Source organism: Amblyomma americanum, chromosome 8, assembly GCF_052857255.1.
Source record: "Amblyomma americanum isolate KBUSLIRL-KWMA chromosome 8, ASM5285725v1, whole genome shotgun sequence".
In the NCBI taxonomy this organism is placed as follows: Eukaryota; Metazoa; Arthropoda; class Arachnida; order Ixodida; family Ixodidae; genus Amblyomma; species Amblyomma americanum.
The window spans coordinates 110566389-110584868 of NC_135504.1; the positions used below are offsets into that span (position 1 = coordinate 110566389).

Below are 18480 nucleotides of genomic sequence, written 5' to 3' on the forward strand. Positions count from 1 at the left end.
ATGGACTTGTTCATACCTTTTTTGTCTCAGCCGTAAGCGTATCTCGAGCTATAGCTCCCGAATGTGTTACACCTACGTTCGGTTCGTTATTCACCTTCATCATCTTGTCACTCATCTGTAACTTTGCACCTCATGAGTATCGCACCTCACAGACGTCGTTCAATAGCGACCAGAACACGCATATTTTAGTTTTCGAAGTATGGACTCTCAGTAGCAAAGGTAAAAGATTTCTTTTCTCCAGGGAGAGCAAATGCCATTCAGTGGTACATCTATTCAAACAGGCTGCATAAACTGATGGCGCTCCGTGTAAGCGGCACTCAGCAAACTCCAAAGTTTAGGTTTGTCACTTTTTCTGGGGTCAGAAATGAATCGAGTTAGCGTATTATTGCTCAAGATCGAGAACGTGCTAATTAATCCTCGTTGCGTTCTTTACAGAAAGAACTAATGCACTACACAAACTCCACACGCGTGCTATCGTCCCTCCGTGTGCGGTAAACCTCCTCGCGCTCCAGCCCCTAACGAGTAGGTTGCGCTGAGGAGGGCCTGGGGCGGGGTTGCCCTCACTCCTACCGTACCTAAATTTCGAGATTTATGTCGCTGCCTCGAGCGTCCACTCTACAAGTGCCGAAATACTCAGGCCGATATGCACCCCGTGGTGTGGGCTTGGCCGTCACTGAGGCCGACGAGGAAAATGCACCTGGCGGCAGAGGATCTCTCGCCGAACAGTGCTCTGTCATATACTGCTTGGACATAGGGACCTAATCCCCGCTTACACCCCGAATCATATAGACGGGCCATCATTTTTCAATTTATTTAACCATCATTTTTATTTATTAATAATAATAATAATAATAATAATAATAATAATAATAATAATAATAATAATAATAATAATAATAATAATAATAATAATAATAATAATAATAACTGGTCTTTGGGGAAAGGAAATGGCGCAGTACGTGTCTCATATATCGTCAGACACTTGAACCGCGCCGTAAGGGAAGGGATAAAGGAGGGAGTGAAAGAAGAAAGGAAGAAAGTGGTGCCGTAGTGGAGTGAGGGCTCCGGAATAATTTCGACCACCTGGGGATCTTTAACGTGCACTGACATCGCACAGCACACGGGCGCCTTAGCGTTTTTCCTCCATAAAAACGCAGCCGCCGCGGTCCGGTTCGAACCCGGGAACTACGGATCAATAGCCGAGCGCTCTAACCACTGAACCACCACGGCGGGTCATTTTTATTTATCATTACATACTCCCTGTAGACCTTAAGGCAATGAACATCTCTTAAACAAGACTACTAGTGGTGCGGTAGGCACTTCCAGTTTCAATTTTGAGAGAGCAGCAGCCGGACTATACGCTGCACCCGCACCAGAAACATACATTATATGAGCGGGGAAAAAAATCACTTGATAATACCAACATTAGATTAGTGGCGAGATTGAGAAACTCTAGGGATAGACGCTAGAGCCTCTTCAGAGCAGGGTTGAAAAAGTACACAAATATTCATGCTTCGCGTTTCCTATACTGCGAAATTCACTGATAACAGCTGTGTGTTTCCCGCCTACACTTTTATCCAATTATGCGCGTGCGCTGCTCACTCTTACACAGACCTCTTTCGGCGCTCTTGGATAGCGCTTCTCCTTTTCCCTTCACTTGTCTTATGTAAACTTTCTCCACTGTTGAATTATACGCATCAACTTCTGTGTAGGCTTATATGTATGTTCAGTTAGAGTTAAATTAGAAAAATACAACGTCTATTTTTTATTTTTGTCTTATTCGTCTGCGCAGGGCACATTTGGTGATGTCTTGTAGGTGCGTCTTTGTTCTTAGCACAAAAAGCAGCATGTAATACGAGAATTGCGTCTCCATTTCTCTGCTTCGAATCATAATTTCCCATCACAAAGAAAACAGTTTTTTTTTTGTTCGGCATTCAATCGCGTTCTCGCGCAGTTAGGATTTCAGTCTTAGCATGGAACCGCAATCGCCATTCATGTTCAATTTTCAAGGCACTTAAAGATTCGGAGTACCAATATCATTCGAATGGAATTCCTGAAAAGAGGTTGCCGTGAAGTCTTCCTTCGAGTCCGAAGATCCGTACGTTGCACAACTAAACACGCTTTTCACTATCATTAGAAGAAGATTCAAAAAGCTCTTTGAGATATCTTTTATGTAATGCAAGCATCGTGAATATTACATAACACCTTACAGGCTCGTATTTCACCCAATTGAAACTTGCTTTTGTGTGGGCTTTTCTGGTTTCAGTTCCGAAGCTGTGAAGCTATGGAAACATTATTATACTTTTACTTGTGTTAGCTAGCTGGTGCAGCTGTGCTGGACCATGTTTTTTTCATGTGACTTTAATTACACCATATTTTACCCATCTGAAGGAACGGTAAAATGCCGCCGCGGTGGCTGAGTGGTTATGGCGCTCGGCTGCTGACCCGAAAAACGTTAGTTCGATCCCGGCCTAGGCGGTCGAATTTTGATGGAAGCGAAATTCTAGAGGCCCGTGAACTGTGCGATAAAAACCCCAAGGGGTTAAAAAAACCCAAGGGGTGGAAATTTTCGGAGCCCTTCACTACGGCGTCCCTCGTACTCTGAGTCTATTTGGAACGTTAAACCTTCAGAAATTAAACCGGAAAGGTAAAATTTTAAAGTCCACATTCACCCCTCTATAGCAGCAGCACGTTTAAACACCTGTTCTTATAGTCCAGGCATACATTTTAAAACTATCCTAGCCTCGGCTGGAACGTCCGCAGATACCCATGAAGCCGCCGCAGGGGATCAGTGGTTACAGCGTTCGGCTGCTGACCCGAAAGAGGCGGATTCGATCCCGTCTGCGGCAGTCGCATTCCGGCAGAGGCGAAACGCTCAGTGTCAGTGCACGGTAAAAACCCCAGGTTGTGGGATTTATACTGAGCCTTCCACTACGGCGTCCTCATAGCCTGAGTCGCATTGAGACGTTAAACCCCATAAAGCTACCAACCAGCAGGACCAGGTGAGAAAGGGGGAAGGAACAACCGGGTGTTAGGGTAGCGTGTGTCGCACTCAGTTGCGACCCCTTAAACAAAAGCATGTTACGCTAACACCGCCCAAGCTACCCCTCAGTAAAGAGCCGAAAACCGCGTTCTTAAAGACTCGCAGCGCGCGTAACCCTCGCCACTCGCCGAAGTTGGCCCTGCATTATTAGTGCCCCAAGCAAGCTACTCCATGCGTCACACTCGTGTAAACGCAGCTGAGGACGTACCATGGATAGCCACGTGCTGCTACTTCGGGTTCCCAGTTGCTTGAATACGATGCGAGGCACCTAACGACCGAGTGTGAGGACTTAGCCTCTGTAAATAGCCCTGCTGAAAATGAGTCGTTGGGTTAATGCAGTAGGTACTAAGGCGCTCTACCAAGTTGCACTTGGGACGGTACCACTAACAGCATCCGAATCGAATGTTTGTTTGTTTGCTTGCTTGCTTGCTTGTTTGGTTGTTTGTTTGTTTGTTGATGAAGTTGTAATAACGGAATAGCTTTTGCGAAAAATTTTCAGTTCTGCACAGGCTAGCTGTTCAACTATGGTGCCATATAAGTCGCTACTAATATACTTCCTTCTCAAAGGACACAAGGGCCAACGGTTCGAGTTGCGTCGAGCCATGCGGATAACAGGTCACGTGATCGGCGCGCTTTTTTATATAGATGACCAAGAATTTTAAAGTCTTATATGATTCGACTATTCTCACAGTTGCTCAAATCAGCTTTGGTCTTCTTTAGAAAATGCTAAAATAGACAGCTGCAATGCAAGGTCAGATAAGCAATCCATGGTGAACAGCGCTGTTTAATCATTTGGTCGATCGACAGCAGCGTTTGTACTTGAAAAAAGTTTGCGCGGTGCTGTCGCAGCAAAAAAAAAAAAAGGAAGCGCATTGAGACATCATGGTCAATCTTCCTACCAATGAAATGGTGAATTACCGCAGCTGCTATACTTTTTCCAGCTGCGCTAAACAGAAGGTTTTACACTAAAACAAAACCGATGACGCACCGCATGCTCAAGAGTGCTCGATTTTTCTCAGCCTTAATTACTGCACGAAAATGTTCAAAGTCAGGAGTTGAGTTGTATGGTACAGGTTAATGGGATTAGCCTTGCTTATTCTGCCGGCAATTGCTCCACCGTAGCGCCACTTATATGTTAATAACTACCTAAAACCTATCTGATCTGCCCCCGCTATGCGCACAGTCACTTATAATACTGCATATTTCACTCTCGCAACCACCATCTATGCACAGATTCACTCACATCAGAACAAAGACTACTCCAGAAGACACCATCTACGCACACATTCAATCACAGTAGACCATACATAGTCCGTTCTTGCTGTCACCACTTAGAGAAAGTATCAGTGTACTGCAGAAATGTTAAAAGAAGGCGTGCAGCCTCCCTTCTGCATGTCTGGTTTCCACTCGGGTAGACAATGCCCTGAACTGTACTGTGAAGGGCGCCTGTCTTCTTGAAGGAAGCGTACATCACATACCTTTCCGCGTTGTACTTTGGGCAGTACATAATGCAATGTTCTATATCCCCGCACACACCACATAAAGAACAGAGCGAAGACGATGCTATGCCCGTCTTATGCATCCAGGCAGGAGTACGAGCACAGCCCGTGTGAATTCGATGCAGTAGAGTGGCCTGGGATCTTCTCAGTACCTTGGTCACACATGGCTTGTGGGGAGCACTCCAAAGGGTACTAAAATGATCGAGCACCGTTTCTTTGAAGAGACTTTTTCCATCTTGAGGTACTTTTGTTGATGAATTTCTGGACGGAGCTTTATGGGCGAGACTGTCTGCCACCTCATTGCCTCTGACTCCTATGTGAGAGGGCACCCATTGGAAGTATAGAGTAAAGCCTCTGCTGTGCTGATTCTCTACCAAGCGTAGAGAGCTCATAGACAAGGCATCAGTAGGCATCAATGTCTGGATTCTGGTAGTATCAAGGAACGAGTCGTGAAACACTAATGTTATGGCTTTACAATCTGGGCCGACCCATTCCGGCTGGAACGTTTACGTTTATTTCTTAATTTATTACGTAGTAGATGCCAAAATTTCGGGTTTGCATTCCTTACTGGCTTAATGCCAGAAACAAACATACCATGTGTAACGAATATCGTCTGCACTTTTTTCCACATTTTATTGCGCATATTTAGTACGAGGCTCTCCAGGGAGAGTGACCTTATTGATTTCTAATTAGCATTACAATTTTCTGACGCCGGCCCGCACCGCGTTCTTTGTTTGTGTGTGTGTTGCAAAACAACTTGAAAATGTGCTTTTTCTTCGCCTCTTCTTCGAGCAGCCGAGGTGGTAGGTTATTTTTTATGAGCTTTCTTTATCTTAGTTTTTTTCTCAGTAACTTGCCCCCCAAATTTTCCAGGCACCTTCGGCAGGTCCTGAATCGCATGTGAAAGTAGATCGCAAGCTCATTAGGGAACTCATTCGACTGGGTCGAAGTGCCGTCAGACGTGTCCGGATGGGGAAAAAAGAGAGAACACTGTAATGGATGAGCTTCTAATGAGCTCAGTGTTTTCTCTAGTCGAAAAAAGCACTTGGGATCTTGAATGAAAAAACGGTGCATAGTAATTGACAAGAAAAAAGTTTGATGAATGTTTGTGCCTCTAGAGAAATGGTGTAATTGAATTGTAAAGTTCACTACTTATAGTCTTCAAATACTTTCTATTTTCTAGCGTGTTTAAAGGATATTTACATGGTAGGCAGACGAGCTATAACGTGGCCTTAGCTTCATCTTAGGCCTATACCATGCGGCCATGCAAACGATAACCCGGCGGCCGTCTGTCTGTATGTAGTCTACGAGAAAGCAGAAGCTTACCATACTTATGCCCTCGAGCGGGATTTGAACCCGCGGCCGTACGAAGAGATCAGATTCAGATTAAGAGTGAGTGACGTGACAGAAAGAGCCCTCCGGCCTTTTCTAGCATATGACAATATTTGCTTGTCACACTCTTCTATGTGTCTTTCGGCGGGTTGTCTCCTGTTCCTGAAAAAAAGAGCATACCCTAATCTAATCTTGTGTACCAAGTAGATACGGAGGGCTGGTTCATATATTGCGGCTTTCGGTTGTAAGGCGAGTTTTGGCGGCTGATAAACATTTTCGCATTCAGTGATCGGGCTGAGAAAGTAGCTTTCTTCGAAAACCTGAGTGTTCTTGAATCTGAGCGTCACGTTGTTCGATGGGGGACTACTTTAACTATGTGTGTAACCCTAATGATCATTCTGTACCGAGCAGAAGTAGCGACAGAAGTGGTGCACGTCTATCGGGCATTGCTGAAAACGCGGGCGTACTAAGTACTGCACTATCTCTGCCGACGTCCTGCCCCTATATGCGTATCCAAGGACGTTCGCATGCCCGTCTGGACCGGATCTGCGTTATCTTCGGCTCTCCTTATCCGACTCATCCCGTGTTGCGCAAAGCCAGTGTCTTTCTGTTATCACAGCATGGTTACTGGGCCTATTCGTGAATGTTGTGTCCCCTGTGCTGTGTCCCCTTCTTTCGTACTGTTCTGTGTCACCAGTGTTCCATTCTAACGGCCACTTGCCCCTCTTCGCGCGCCGTCGCAAGATGCCCCCCACGGCGGGCCCCCGCGCCCTCTTGTTCTGGGAAGCCACTCCCTCGTGTGGACGCCGCGCCATCCCCTCTGTCCTTCTGGCGCGGCAGTTCGGCATCCGCCTCGGTCGACGCTGGTCGCACCCTCTTTAGTAGTAAATAAACAGTGTGAAATTATCGCGTGTCTTTTGCTGCATTGACAACAACTTCCGGACACGACTGTAGAAAGAAGGGGACACAGCACAGGGGACACAACAGTGAACATACCCGTTGTAAGTTCCTACCTCGTTGGGCTCTCGGTAGCTCAATGCTACGCTGATTGGAGATGAGGTTTTAAGTTTCCAGTCTTGTTTCTCAAAGAGAGTGCATTTACATGAAGCTCGAGAGATGTTTAAACAGGAAGTGCGAAGCATAGCAGATAAAATCTTTTCGGTAAGGTCCTACTTAAAAAAAATTGGCGGTGGTTTAGCTCTGGTTAAACCTGGAGTGACGCGATAGCTACAGCTGGCTGAGTGGAACTTGGTCACGTGACCAACCACGTGATCAGCCACGGCGCCGCGCCGCCGGCAGCTGCTCCGCACTACGTGACCAAGCACGTGACAGCGTGGCGGCGCCGCCACTGCCACGCTGAAGGCTCGAAATGCTACCGTAATGTAGCTATCGCTACAAAACTCAGAATAGAAGCAGTTGCTGAGCACACTTTATAACCTTTAAGATCTTGATTTTGACGCTCCTGGCTTGTACTCGGAAGAAATCGGTGATGTCAAGTGTTAGCTTCAACAGCTTGATGCAGATTGCGGCACGGCTGCCCTTATTCGGTATCGCACCAATTGCATTTTGCACTCTTGCCGTCATGCTTTTGCCAAGAGAATATCAGTACATTTTTTAGTGGTGCTTTGGTCACTAGCATGTATTTATTAACATCCGAATTCGAGAAATAATATACGTCTCTGTTTATCACTTCCTCCAACGCCTCTGATGCTGAGGGTATGGCGCACTTCGTCTCCGTTGCGAAGCCCCTTTCAGAGGATGAGTGCTTGACGATAAGTGGCCACTTAACTTTAGCAGGATTAGAGGATGTCATTGATCAGTTGCTACTGTCGAAAACTATTGGGTCTGATAGCCTTTCTGGATAATTTTGTACGGTCATCGCCGCGGCCTTCCTCCTTCCAAGTTAAAACTGCCAACTTCTCGTGGTCTGCTTCTGCAGTCGTCGTCTTCATCAACTTGCATCAGTGGGTAGTGCAGTCCAAAAGCAAGAGCAAGCAAGTGCCTCCACGCGGCAAGCCCAAGTTCGAACATGTGGCTGCTTTTCTGCGACCTGTTACAAATGCAAGAGCATGCAGGCGTGCCTGAAGCCTACGCTTTATGGCACTTGCTAAAACGCCTCACCAAACTGCACATCTCGTTTGAACAATTGGAGCCTATCAAAATTTATTTAAGAGAATTGTAAAATATGACAGGTAGCCTTTCTCCCCGCTGTTAAACTGCTAGCATCTCGCGCTGAGGCACTAGTTTGTGCAGCAGCGCACAGAAGGCGCCATAAATCCGCGCCGAACGCGCCAGTTTCGGTCACTGCTCCAAGAGGGCGCCATGAGTCAGTGGGCTACTTCAGACCGATTACATTAATATCAGTTATATGCAAGCTGGCGATGAAGGTGGGAAAATTAAAAATGTAGTCATGAGTAGAAAGTCATTCGATACTCGCAGAACTACATGATTGGATCAGAAGTGGTAGGCGCTTAGATAGCCTGTTTGTGCTTATCCAATGCATAGAGATAGCTAAGGCGGAAAACAGACCTTTGTATTTAGCCCCCCCCCCCCCCCCCCCCTGAACATAAGCGGGGCATACGACGACGTGAACAGAGGACTTCTCTGGCACATATTAAAACAGGAAGGTTTTGGTCATGAGGTAATTGATTTTTTACAGGAAATATACTTAGATAATAAAGTTCAATTTACATGGGAAGGGATAAAAAGTACAACTGTCGATGTACGCGAAGGATTAACGCAAAGCTGTCCTCTACCAACCGCTGTTGTTCATGCTTTATATGATAAATATAGAAAGAAGGCTACAATAAAGTAATTTAGTTTATGAGCTGTCTTACAGAGCAGGGGGAAAGGTCGTTGAGCAACGACTACAGGGTTTAATGTATGCGGACGATATTGTACTGTTGGCAGATCGCCAGGAAGATTTGCAAGCTCTGGTTAATTGCTGTGGAGGTGAAGGAGACGCTCTAGATTTCGATTTTAGCACAGCTAAGTCCGGTGTGAGGATTTTCAATGATACAACTGATCAGGTGCTTACAACTCAAGGGCATGAAATACCCGGAGTGGCCAAATACAAATATCTCGTGGTATGGGTAAACGAAGGGCAGATATACACGGAAAAGCATGAAAAGTCTGGTACGGTAAAAAGGTGAAGAGGTGTACTGTGCGATGTCAGTGCACGTTAAAGAACCCCAGGTGGTCGAAATTTCCGGAGCCCTTCACTACGGCGTCTCTCATAGCCTGAGTCGCTTTGGGACGTTAAACCCCCATAAACCAAACCAAACCAAAAAGGTGAAGAGATTACCGGGACAATCATACATAGGCATCAGGGGGGGGGGGGGGGGGGGGGTAAATAAATATGAAGTACTCAGAGGTATTTGGGAAGGAGTAATGCTGCCGGGGCTTACTTTTGGGAATGCGGTTCTGTGCTTAAGGGCAGAAGTTCAGTCGAGATTAGAAGTAAATCAGAGAGCTTTTGGAAGATTAGCACTTGGTTCCCACGGAAAAACCACAAACGAAGCAGTACAGGGGATATGGGTTGGGCATCGTACGAAGCACGGGAAGCTCAGACTAAAATATTATATCAATAACGCCTGAGGAAATTGGGCGATAACAGATGGGCAGCTAAGGTATTTAAATACTTATACACAAAGGGCATTGAATCACAATGGCCCAACAGGACTAGGAAACTAAACGTTAAGTATGCAGAACACAAGGGCTGAGAAAATGCATCAAACGACCAGTAAAAAACGCGGAAGATAAAAACTGGATTAATTCGAAGCACTATATCGATACTGGAAAAGGAAATCAGGAAGGAATCGTTCTGTGATAACTCAAGAGGCAGTGCCCTACTCTTTCAAGCGAAATCAGGCTTCCTTAGAACACGCAGCCCACATTCCAACGCATTCCCCTCCGCATCATTCGAATCGATAGCTCGATAATCTTTTCTAGAGATAAACTACAAAAAGAAATTTGACGAAGATGACACATGTGCTGTGTGTTGTATATCTGTAGAAACAATTGGACAGCTCATACTCAAACGAGATGGCATCCATCCGGATGTCGATGCAGCCACAGTCACTCTCCCTGAGGATCTGGGATTAAGAGATAACAATTGTTATGTAAATAAATCTGCGGTGGAAGTTAGCAAAAGCGATTGGAGGATTGGTGGCTAAAAATCACAGAGGTGACATATGGTTAGAAGTTTAGGACAGAAAACGTATTTAAAGAAAATGGCGAATTTTAAGACCAATTTCCAACACTGTTAAACAAAAATAAAGAAAAAAAGACGAGCATCAACTGCCACTACCCCTCAAATGTGACGCTGCTATCTTCCATCCATCTCACGAAATCACAGCCCACATTCCAACGCATTCCCCTCCGCATCATTCGAATTGATAGCTCGAGGATCTTTTCAAGAGATAAACTAGTCAAGTCAATACCAAAAAACGTTCATCCCGAGCACAATCAAGGTAGGAGAGAAGCCAGAGCTAGAGCTATAGAGAAGTATTACGGCAGCAAAAATGGCACGTATTATGTAGACGCGGCGTGCCCTACGCAAGAGGGCATCTGCACCGTCGCGGTCATACACGAGGGAAAGCAGGTGGATGGACTCTTGGTGAAAACTAGTAAAGTTGCGTTAGCCGAGGAAGGGGCGATAGTGCTGGCAGCCACTCACTCCGACGCCACGCACATAATTTCTGAATCTCAACACGCCTATCTAAATTATATAAGGGGAATAATAGCGCCGCTTGCCAGCAAAATTTTAGCAAACGCGCAACATAGCTCAATGCAGGGAACAAAACAATTCGTATGGGTGCCCGGACACCAGGGAATAGAAAGGAATGAGGCTGCTCACACAGCCGCCCGAGCGTCTCTCCCCCGTGCATTCCACGGAATGCCCAGGCTCTGTCGGGACTCCTGTACCGAATCCGCTTACCACATGTGCGGACATTACAACATATCTGCGCTTCAGTAGGTAGACGTTCCCAGAGCCCGCCAACGGCCCGGGTAGAGCTGAGGAACGACACCTCAGAAGGCTGCAAACGTGGTCGTTTCTAAGCTCTGCGATTCTAAAACACATAGACCCAACTATTCCGGGGTACTGTAAATTTTGTGAGATGTGGGCAGACGCATATCATATGGTATGGGCCCCCCGCCAGAAATCTCCGCAAATGAAGAGAGTTAATCAGCCAATGAGAGAGTGCTGGGAGCCAACCTTGTCCGGCTACTTGGACCTGGAGTCCCAGAGGGCTGTGGTCCAAAGAGCGCGGGCAGCAGCTCCGCCGATGGTGTCCCGGAATCAGGACTTCCACCCAGGCAAAGGAGCTGTGAAACCCTCCACTTTCCTCTAAAACCTGCCCCAGTGCATCCAATAAAGTTTTACCACCACTACTCTTGCTTTTGGGAATGTTGCCTTTTTGCTATAAATTTCTGTCATTTGAGAAATAAGATTCACTTTAAGATTGCAATGTCAGCACTCCCTCCCATTTCACTACTACTTCGTATGCATCACACCAACCTAGGCTTTTTTTTTTTATTCAAAGACTTGCAATGGTGCATCCGCCCATGCTTAGGGTGATTGCTCGAAATCGTAGTAGACTCATTGCTACTTGGCAAAAAAAAAAAAAACCGTTCTAAAGCTTCTAAGGCCTCATATCTTTCCAACTAAACCACGCCTTCCTAGGTAACAGATTTTTTATATCCTAATTCTCCTCGTATTTGTTACAAGCCGTACCTAATTCCTTACCTTTTTGTGTGTGTGTGTGTGGGAAAAGTCGTCGCTTAGTGCTCTGATGTGAGCTCCCAGCTCGGAAAAAAAGGAGTCTTGAGCTGGACAGGAGGGTAGTAAATAATGAAGCAATATCTAATTAACATCCTCCTGAGTGAAGATGTAATATTACCATGAAAATCTGCGCAATTTTTCTCGGAAATTTACGAAGTGCTTCCAAGGACGCCCCTCACAGTACATTTCACCAGGGACGAAAATTGTGGGGTGACTAGTGGCCGCTCCCCGCCGCGGTGGCTCAGTAGTTAGAGCTCTCGACTACTGATTCGGAGTTCCCGGGTTCGAACCCGACCGCGGCGGCTGCGTTTTCATGGAGGAAAAACGCTAAGGCGCCTGTGTGCTGTGCGATGTCAGTGCACGTTAAAGATCCCCAGGTGGTCGAAATTATTCCGGAGCCCTCCACTACGACACCTCTCTCTTCCTTCTTTCTTTCACTCCCTCCTTTACCCTTCCCTTACGGCGCGGTTCAGGTGTCCAACGATATATGAGACATATACTGCGCCATTTCCTTTCCCACCAAAACCTATTATTATTATTATTATTATTATTATTATTATTATTATTATTATTATTATTATTATTATTATTATTATTATTATTATTATTATTATTATTATTATTATTATTATTATTATTATTATTATTATTATTATTATTATTATTATTATTAGGGGCCGCAATGCCATACCGTGGCTTTCGAGAGCTCGCAGTCCTTTCCGTCTAAATACGCAACTACAATTGAGTCTAAAGGCGTAAATTGTCTAAAGATCTTGCCCGGAAAACGCAGACTTCACCAAGGCACTTCAAGCTTCAAGCTCGGACTGGCATGTAAAGATTACTGACATTTTTTTCATCTTTTTTTATGTGGGCGTCCGGTTCAGCCTTTCGTGGATTCGGATTTTATTACTCACTCGCCAGTGTTGCACTTTATAAACATTCAGTTCAGTTCCAATTTTTGGAACCGAAACGAAGTCTGCCTGTGAGAACAATTACACTTTGTTTTCTTCTCGGCATAAATTTGTGGCCCGAGCAGCTGTGTTTGCCAAAAGAACTACAATATTTTTGCGAAGCTCCACTTACTCGTTCTTTTTGGCCGCCATGTCTTCAGCCATGCTTTCTTGAATAAACAAAGCTGCTGTGACCATTCCTGTTACTTAAGAGCGTTCAAAAATAATGCCCTCTGTTATGCGGCTGCATTAAATTCTATGGTTGTCCAAGTTAAATCACCGACGAGTTTTGTTTGTAGGGACGTGTTTTGTGCGTGACAATTCTCCGAGCAAGAACGTGGGGGCAAAAAGGCCTGAAGTTTCGCCAGCCTTGATATTTTTAAATTGGTTAGGCCGGAGGTTTTCCTACCTTTCTTGACTATGCTATATTGTGCTATGCGCGCATGGCCCTAGCGAGTCCCCAGAAACGTGCACTTTCAGCCCATACAATGCGTGTACGTGCGTGCGTGTGTGTGTGTGTGTGTGTGTGTGTGTGTGTGTGTGTGTGTGTGTGTGTGTGTGTGTGTGTGTGTGTGTGTGTGTGTGTGTGTGTGTGTGTGTGTGTGTGTGTGTGTGTGTGTGTGTGTGTGTGTGTGTGTGTGTGTGTGTGTGTGTGTGTGTGTGTGTGTGTGCGTGCGTGTGCGTGTGTGTGTGTGTGTGTGTGTGTGTGTGTGTGTGTGTGTGTGTGTGTGTGTGTGTGTGTGTGTGTGTGTGTGTGTGTGTGTGTGTGTGTGTGTGTGTGTGTGTGTGTGTGTGTGTTCATCTTTTTCACTTGGGGTACAAACATTCGCGAAGTCCTATTACGTTTCGTGCAAGTAAATCAGGCAACTGCGCGCAATTTTTTTTTTCAGCAACGCAAACATACATGGTCATGAGAGCGCGAGAAAGAGTGAAACATCTTGCTTATTGCAATAGTGTCAATAGTGGCCGGTCTACGTTCGCATCGCAAAGGGACGATTAATCATGGCTTAAGCTTTTTGGCATGACGAATATTTTTAGAAATTGCTTCAAGGCTCGATTGCTTGCAGGAAATGGTGGATGGCGACTGATTGAAATTAACAAGTCACCAGGTGAAGAAAAGACAGCGTTTTGAAGAGTTGTTTGGTCATGCGCTATCGTTAAAAATACGCTACGTGTAAATCTCGTTGCTGCTTCCACCGATTATATGTTTTTATTCGGCGATCATTCCAAATTTCTATTGTTTACATTAAAAGCTGATTTTCCTCTAATATCTGCGCAGATATACACGGACTGGGCCAACCACTACCTGGAGAGGAGTCGCTACAAGCGCTACATTCAGGACCTGCAGAGCGACATCACCGATGGGGTGCTCCTCGCTGACGTCATCGACGCTGTCGGTAAGACATACGCACAATTTGTCGACATTCTTGCTCTAACTGGGAGTTTAGCCTGGGAAGGATTACAGATAGGCGTTCGAATGGCCCTTTAACTGTAACTCATTTAATTTTTCTCCCCTCACGGCATCACTATTGTGTCAGAAGCTGAATGGGCACGCGCAGTTGTGAACGTGACAGGGTGTACATAAAAACGAAAATAAACCGCAAAAACAGCTTAGAAACCATCTACTGTTCGCCTTGTAAAGCCTAGTGTTCTGCGTGTACGCGCAGTTCACTTAATCCAGGTCATTGCCACGCCAAAAATGCCGTAGAGGATTATGATAGATGTAGTTAGTATTGAAGCCGGCAGGTACTTCTAAGCGCAGCGCTGAATGACAACTAGAGCTGCAAACTAAAATCTCAGAGGTGCGATTTGATCGAAGGCGAATGACGCGTTTTCTGTGGAAATGTCTGTTCACTGTGAATGTAATTTGAATTGTCACGTGGAGGAATTGCTATTGTGATGTTTTCTTCAGCCTCCTAATCTTTGCCTCTGTATCTAAGATTACCGCATATTCTTAACGAAAAGCAGTCTTTAAAAATCCGCTACCCAGAATGCTCCAGAAGGGGTACTTAATGGCAAAGGTATGTCGTGTAACGTGCAGTGACCCTAGACGTAGCGAATGTCTGATGACGCCCACAAGCAACGTTGAGTCGGTTACGAGCGAGGCATCACAATCGTTGTATAAACTGTGTTCAGACGCTGTACACAGTCGATCACACTTGCCTAGAGCACTCGAGAGGTGCCGTCCGGGGGAAGTAAGGCGACATTCTAAAGCAGGTATTGACTTTCTCTGATAATGCTTGCGCTGGAGAGCAGCCGAATAGACGCGTGAACCGCACAGGCATCAGCGCCTTAACGCCAGCAAAGCAGTTGCGAAAAGATTTCACTTCATTTGCTCCGCAGCACACCACCCGAGTGCTCAAGACAAGTGTGGTCGACTCCGTACATCTGCTGAGCTCACTCTATCCTCGTATCGGCGGCTCCGATTAGCGTCGCTACTTGCAAAACGGCGCGCCTCAAGTTATATTGCTCTAATCTGATGCCGCGGGGAAAACAGTGCATAAGTTGATTCATAGAAGCAAGATACTCACTACTTAGTGCGTAATCCAGGGGTGCGTAGTCCAGTAGTGCATAGTATCTTCACTATAACACATTTTGACTTTCTCCTGGGTGGCGTTATTATGCGTACGGGTAATTCCTAGACATTTGTTGGAGGCCTGAAACACTCAGATTTATAAAAGCGAGGTTAAATAAATACAACTGGAAAGTTTGGTTTTCTCGGCACGGGACCGCGTGGGCCGAAAAAAAAAGAAACTGTCAAGGCACCATACCCTCACATTTGGCGTGAACAGATGCAATCTGCTTGACGAAATAGTAGAAGATGCGGAACTCAAGCACACCGAACGAAATAAAATAATGATGCCAATGAATCCTTTTCCGGCCTAAACTTTCACCTCCGAGGCACAGAATATGTTGCGCAGAAATTTTTCGCTCGTAGACGAAACGCCCTGCCACCGTTTCCAATCACACAGAGTTAACTTTACTGTGTCTCTCAAACCGGTCACCCGTGAGCTGAAATTGTAGCTGGTGCTCAAGATCAAAAGCAAGTTAGCATTCTCCAGAGCTCCGTACTTAGCGGGTATTTTCTTCATCGGACGGCGTAGCTACCTCGATTGCTAAATTAAAGGACGCGAGGTAATAATTTCCACAGTTACCTATCAGGTGCTTTTCCACTGTTCAGCCTCTCATCAATTTGCACTAGCTATCGCTTACACTCTCGTGCAGCGATTTCAGGAGGCATGGCAGTGGTTGATTTCATTCGTTGGAATTGATAAACAAGTTCGCACGCCGATTACACAAATGGTAACGCGGAAAATCAGCGCTAGCCGATGTGGAACAGTGATTGCACACAGAAAGATGCCGCCCATGTGGGTTATGCCATCACGGCCCCGGTCAGGCTATGCTGCAATGACGAAATGTCTACGAACACAAGTTTCTCTCCCGGCAGAGTTCGCTCTGTTTGCTTCGGCAAAGATAGCGCGTGGCGCAAGGCACGGGCTATGAGCATGGAGTGGTCACACCCTTGCACCCATCCATCATTAGGGTCCCACTTGGCTGCACGGGCGCTTTTTCACCATTAATACTACGACGACGACGTCTCTATTTCCGGGAATATTTGCAATACCATCTAGCGGTGCAAAAATAGGCGCAGTAACTGACATGAATACCTTAACCACGCCGTGATGGAGCGAACAGAACGAAAAGGGAGGGGGAGCAAAGAAGTGCAGGTGCTTACCACCACGGCAGCCATATGGCGCACGAGCGAGGTTTCAACCCACTTGGACTCGAGAAAAACGTCTCGAGCACTCGACTCAACTGCGCACTTCTGATGCGACAACCGTAACAACACCGCGACTGTGGTTACTGTGCTAAATCCTCAGGACAATGTTTTATGCACTTTACGGTGGCCCTTATTATATCCAAGTGTAGATAAGGGTGCCACAGCGGCGTAACGGACCAATGACGTCTCCCGGAGACACTATAAAGGCAGTCCTTCGTGCAAAACCAGACATCGGCTGTCGGCAACGTAGTCTCACGCCAGAGAATTCGAAAGCCACTTCTGTGCCAGTTTCAGGCACACTGGTCGGGGCTGAAGAAAAGGCAATAGAAAAGAGCAAACGACGGAGCAAATTGTGAGGCGGGCTGTGCGAAAAGCAACGCGTGACTCAGCCTCCAATTGAGGGGAAGGAGACGGCAGTAGCCTCCGCGCTAGCGCCGTTAACGTCTCGGCCGGTGTGTGCGCGGCCGGGTGAAAATCTGTTTACCCGGAATGCCAATTGGGCCCCTCCTTCCCTCGGCCCCCGCCGCGACTGTAGTGCGGTAGCTGTGGCGGGGGCGCTCGCGTGCGCTCCGCTGCCCGCTGCATCGGAACGTTGGACAATTTGGGGAGAAGGAAGGCGGCGCCATCTACGGAGCTCGGGAGAGGATGGTGATTGCGTGCCTTCCATCCCGCCGCCGCCGTCCCCCAGAGGGCGCGCATCCCCATTTAAGCCTCGGGGTAAACTGGGAGAGGAGGAAAAGCGAAACGAGAGTGTGGCGGGGTTGGGAACCGAAGTGCGGGGTTTGAGGGACTAGAACAAGGAACAGAAGCCAGGAAGCTCAACAGAAAGCGAACGCCAAGCTAGTTCGTGAAGAAGGGTGCCTCGTTGAGACTGTGAGCAGTGGTTTCTTTGTGTCCCTTTGCGTTAAAGCTGACAACGGGCGCTAAAGGAAGCACAGAAAGCAGCTTGGAACATCGTTACCGAAAATGAGATTGCGTGATTGCGTACGTTTCTTTTCTGGTTGCTGGCGTGCAGTTTAATTTACCTAAAACAACCGTAATGCCTGCATGATTAGGTTCAAATCAAAGCCAATTTTCTCTTTAAATTCGATAGACGAAAATTTTAGAGGAGAAAATATATGCACATTAAAGTAGGCGAGGGAATATCATCGCTGGGTTTAGAGCGGATTTCCTTAAACATCATTCGTGAGCGCTTTGACTCAGCAACGCCTATCTAACATGCTGACGTCCGAAAATACCACTGAAGGACATTAAGGAGTCGACCTGAAACAAATTCCCTTTTCCAACCTTCCCCCGAATTGAAGAAGCTATAGCGACATCTGGATTGTACTCTACCGTACAAGTCAGACCACCCCCAGCTCACCCGGATCTGGTTTGTGCAAATGGACACTTCTCAAGATCTCTTTCACCCTGATTCACATGCCCTTCTTTAATTAGTCTCACCAGGACAAGAGTCCGTTCAAATAAACGTCACGTTTTCAGCTGTGACGAGTGGCTACTTGGGCTTGCGTGTATACTGTTTCATAGGAACGAATGGCGCGACAAAAACGATATCAATGCTGCCGTAGTTTATTCCGTGGACTAGGGTGCCGCAATGCCAGAAGTGGCACTGTTGTGTTTCAAGTCACCTTACCGAATACTATCCACCTCTTAGCGGCACTTAATAAATAACAGCGGATTAGGCCATTATGATCAGGCTTTATATCCTGGGATGTAAGCAACTAGTGATGAATTTAATTCTGGGATTCACACATGACAGCATTTGCAGGCGCATATGCGTCTTTCATATCTATCCTTCAAAGTTGCGCGTTTGGGGCACGTAGGTGCATGTTATGCAGGTCGTGATCTGGGACTGCACGAACACCCAAAAGGACAGATCTTCGGGCCAGCATGGTTTCACACCTATTTCATCGCTTCGTTGCGCCTACAATCGAACAGGTGCTTTAACTGCGAGTCGCTTCCTTCACCCTGAGAGATCCACACGCGTTCCCGCTGAGAAAAAAATGCCTCCTAGTCTGTTCTGACTCAGTGCTCACAGCACAGCCAACTTTGGATTCGCGAGAAAGTGCGTCCATCCATTGAAAGCAAGA

At 46.4% G+C, this 18480-nt stretch overlaps 1 protein-coding gene across 5 annotated transcripts in view; it reads left to right on the forward strand.

Moving 5' to 3' along the window:
• Positions 1-18480, forward strand: part of sick (sickie) — a 959410-nt gene that overhangs the window by 221006 nt on the left and 719924 nt on the right. For all 5 annotated transcript variants that reach the window (XM_077635300.1, XM_077635298.1, XM_077635296.1 and 2 more), the window contains exon 2: positions 13889-14006. In XM_077635300.1, coding sequence (XP_077491426.1) covers positions 13889-14006 — 118 coding nt within the window. The remainder of the gene's footprint in view (positions 1-13888; positions 14007-18480) is intronic.